The following is a 4,322-nucleotide window of genomic DNA, read 5'->3' on the forward strand; positions in this document are numbered from 1 at the left end:
TAGTTAGGTTAATTGTATTTGATGAAATGTATAGTTGTTTATTAGTTGTATCATTTTCCAATAATTAGTTTCACATTGCTTGTATCATTTTTTAAAGATTTTAGCGGGTGGGACCCTCGTACATTTGATGGGGTATCTAAAGATCCAATGATAGCTAAAATGTAATAATCCAAGCCCACCGCTAGCATATATTGTCCGTTTTAACCCATTATGTATCGCCGTCAAGTTCATGATTTTAAAACGTGTCTATTAAAGAAAGGTTTTCACGTCCTTATAAGAAATGTTTCGTTCTCCTCTCTAACTAATGTGAGATCATGTTATTCGTCATGAAGGACATATTTCAGCTTATGAAATGTCCTAATGAATATCGAGTGAACTGTACCACATTCATGTTACAAAAGGACACACCATTGATTTTGTTGGATTAATAATTAAATACATTGAGAAAGGTTAGGTCTAATTTTAGATTGATTTTGCAGGATGGATGATGCATTTAAGTAGTTGCTAAAAATCATGAGTTTAGAGAAAAGAAAGAGATTGGTCCACTTTCATAAGGAGATTACATAGGGAGATCAGGAAATTTTCTAACTTTTATTGATTAAAGATTCGAACTTTTTTTTTTTCCAACAAAAAATTGAATTGGGATTGGGGAAGAAATGGAAGACAAGAACAAACAACCATCTAATATATTCACTCTCTAATTATCACCAATCATAATACACGTTCTTCCCTTCACAAACACCATTCTTGTATGCTTTTTCAAGTTTATATCAAGTAATCCTCAATTCTTTTGTATTGTAAAAAACTGTCAAAATACACGCCCTTCGTTTTTGGCCATTTTTCGTTACAACGTTCTTCGCCATCTTCACAAACCGTCACTCCTTCTTCAACCCCATTTCCCCCTTTTCTTCGTTTGGACTGATCTTATCCCGACAAGGGGGGTGGGGGGTGGGGGGTTCAACACCGATCGATTCGATTTCTAAACGCCCTTGTCGGATTTTCGTCCCTTCGATTCTTTTCTGCGTCCATTTCTTCAGGATTTGTATTACTTTTGGATAAAGCAGAAAAGAATCGGAGGTTACCACTACCATTTGGGGCTTTATTATTTCATAATCGTAAGTGGGTGTTTAAGTTTTCGATCATTTGATTCATATCTGAGTTGGGTTTTACCGATTGAATGCTATTGTTGAAGAATTTCGAAGTGGGGTTCGTCCATTTGAATCGAATTCGAAACTGGGTCTGTCTCGTTGGTGAAGAAATTGCAGTTTTGGGGTTTTCTCTGTTGTATTTTACTTTTTCTCTTCACTCTAGAGAATTATGTAAGGTTGTTTATATATTATTCCTGATTGATTGGTGGGAGTTAGGTTGTGTTTTGCTGTGAATTTGGATGGATTAGCTTGTAAATCCTTGGGTTTATTGTTGAACATACAAAACTTTAGATGAGATTATCAGCAGGTAGGTTGAGTGAAATCTTTGTGGGGAAATGAAATTTCTAAGCATTGTTGGGAATTCCTTTGGATGTTCTGCTTCTGGGGAACGTTTAGTCTCAGCTGCAAGAGATGGAGACTTGCAAGAAGCTAAGGCTCTGTTGGAATACAATCCTCGTTTGGTGAGGTATTCAACTTTTGGTGTCCGAAATTCCCCTCTCCATTACTCTGCAGCTCATGGCCACCATGAGGTATTTCACTTTTCTTCTTAACGGTTCAAGCTCACCTCTAGCCGATATTGTCCTCTTTGGACTTTCCCTCAAGATTTTTAAAACGGGTCTGCTAGGGAGAGGTTTCCACACCCTTATTAGAGGGTGTTTCGTTCTCCTCCCCAACCGATAATGTCTTTCATTAATGGTGACTCAACTTACTTCACTACCTGTTTATGCAGATTGTCTCTCTCCTGCTCGAATCTGGGGTCGAGATAAATCTACAGAATTACCGGGGTCAGGTACGAGAAATGTCGTTGTTTGTTGCTCTCTGTTTCCATTTCATTCATCCCTCAATGTGATGTTTATCCATCAATGAATACCAAAACTATGATAGGACTAGATCCTTTGTTATGTGTGAGCTATTGTTTCGTTTATACAACATATGAAGGTGGGAATTCGAACGTTTGACCTCAAGTTCACTATGTATGCATGATTGTGAAGAGTTTCAAAATTGAGAATGTCATTTTTCATCAACAGACTGCCTTGATGCAAGCTTGTCAGCACGGTCACTGGGAGGTTGTTCAGACCCTTATACTTTTTAATGCCAATGTGAGCTACCTCCCTCTGATTTCTTTATGAAGTAGTTTAAGGGACATATTGGATAATGTTGTCATGCATTTCATTGGAGATCAGATTCACAGATCGGATTATTTGAACGGAGGTACTGCTCTTCACTTGGCTGCTCTGAATGGTCATTCTCGGTGCATCCGACTTCTGCTTGCTGATTATGTACCCAGTACACCAAAATTTTGGACTAACAATGAAGAACCAGTTTCTAAGTTCGATTTTAGGTATCGTCGTTCGAATCTAATCCTAGTTGGTTATAAGTTTCTCTATTCTACTTCGTCAAGTCATTGATTCGTTTCCTGCATCTCATCCATCAGTGTTCTTAAGGAGGTGGTGAACAGAACATCAGATGGAGGCATCACAGCGCTGCATATGGCAGCGCTAAACGGGCATGTTGACAGTGTGCAATTACTTTTGGACTTAGGTGCCTCTGCTTCTCAGGTTACAGTAGAAGATGGAACCACCATCGATCTAATAGGTATGTCGCGTTTTCGTTCCTGTTTTTTGTTTCGCTTATGCAGTTCTCAGTGAATTGAACAGTTTCTTTTCTTGTTTCTCATTACTGAAAAGCCTAATGTTGTTGAAGTATGTCATGTTCATTGGTTTTAACTGTGTTCTACCAGACTACTGAAGCGGAGATAATTCATTGCATGTTGTTACTGTCCTCGATCATGAAAATTGGTCTACTATGTACCTTGCTGTATCAAGTTACATGTTTGAGTTCAATAATGCGATTGTCAAACCTCTCTATGACATCTTGGATATAATATTTTAACCAATTAAATTATGCTCAAGCTGTTATCTCTATGACCTCTTCGGGGCCAGTGTTCTTGTTGGCATATCGCCTCGTGTCCATTCTCCTTCGAGGCCCAGCCTTCTCGCTGGCACATCGCTCAGTGTCTAGCTCTGATACCATTTGTAATTGTCCAACCCCTTTTGGGCTTCCCCTTAAGGTTTTTAAAACACGTTTGCTAGGGAAAGTTTTCACACCCTTAGAATGAATGCTTCGTTCTCCTCTCCAACCGATGTGGAATCTCACAATTAGTTTGTTGGAAGCTGAAAAAGATAGATTCTTGAAGTTTCTAACGATGATTATGTCGTCATATTTAGGAGCTGGAAGCACAGCACTTCATTACGCTGCATGCGGCGGGAGTGCCCAATGTTGTCAAGTAAGTCCGTGATTTAAAAACCATAGGAAATGATAAGATTTCGCAATTCGACCCATAAACATGGTTTCTGAATGTTTTGGTTCCAGATGTTGATAGCCAGGGGAGCCAGTCTTACTGCTCAAAATGCAAATGGGTATGTTTCTCTCAAGTATTTATGTTCAAATTCGTTACTTTCGACGTCGCTAAAGATCGAATCCTTTTAAGAACTGTGGACCTGTACTGTGTGGCTTATGCATCTTAATAGCAATCAGTTTCTGTGGTTGATATTCATTTCTATTCTTTGTCATTCTTATTCCTGATGAATAAACGGAGCTTCCATCTCTGGCTAGGTGGTAGAATCTAGGCTAACTAAGTTTGTCTATGATTTGCACACCCCGAGTTTAAAGTAATTTCATTTCTATTCAGCAACAATAAGACAGGGTAGCAGTGTAATATAATGTTACTCTTATCTTATTGAAGATGGACTCCCTTGATGGTTGCTCGTTCATGGCACCGAGACTGGCTCGAGGAAATTCTTAGCAAAGAACCAGAAGAAGCAGCCACAAATCTTGTCCCTTCACCATATTTGACCCTTCCCCTTATGAGCATTGTTAAAATTGCTAGGTGAGTCATTCTTGACAAAAATTATTAAAATAGCACAAATATGGTATAATAGACATGCCTTTGTTTTGATCTAGCTTAGTTATGGATGTAGTAGCTGATTTCAATATATCCAATAAGCTGTGTTTTTACTGTTCTTTTCCTCTTCAATCGATTGTGATTCATTAGAAATGTAACAGTCCATGCCCATCGCTAGCAGATATTGTCTTATTGTCTTATTTGGGCTTTCCTCAAGATTTTTAAAACGCGTATGCTTGTAAGAAGTTTCCACACCCTTATAGAGAATC

The 4,322-nt window shown here is 38.5% G+C and overlaps 1 protein-coding gene across 1 annotated transcript; it reads left to right on the forward strand.

Moving 5' to 3' along the window:
• Positions 1-708: 708 nt before the first annotated feature.
• Positions 709-4,038, forward strand: LOC111786150 (E3 ubiquitin-protein ligase XBAT32-like; the record flags this gene model as incomplete). Its single annotated transcript, XM_023666490.1, is given in 8 exon segments — positions 709-1,678; positions 1,879-1,938; positions 2,177-2,248; positions 2,333-2,490; positions 2,584-2,744; positions 3,377-3,435; positions 3,522-3,568; positions 3,895-4,038. Coding segments are annotated over 8 exon segments (896 nt in total), but the record flags the coding sequence as incomplete, so codon positions are not given.
• Positions 4,039-4,322: the final 284 nt, after the last annotated feature.

Source organism: Cucurbita pepo, unplaced genomic scaffold, assembly GCF_002806865.2.
Source record: "Cucurbita pepo subsp. pepo cultivar mu-cu-16 unplaced genomic scaffold, ASM280686v2 Cp4.1_scaffold001099, whole genome shotgun sequence".
NCBI lineage: Eukaryota > Viridiplantae > Streptophyta > Magnoliopsida > Cucurbitales > Cucurbitaceae > Cucurbita > Cucurbita pepo.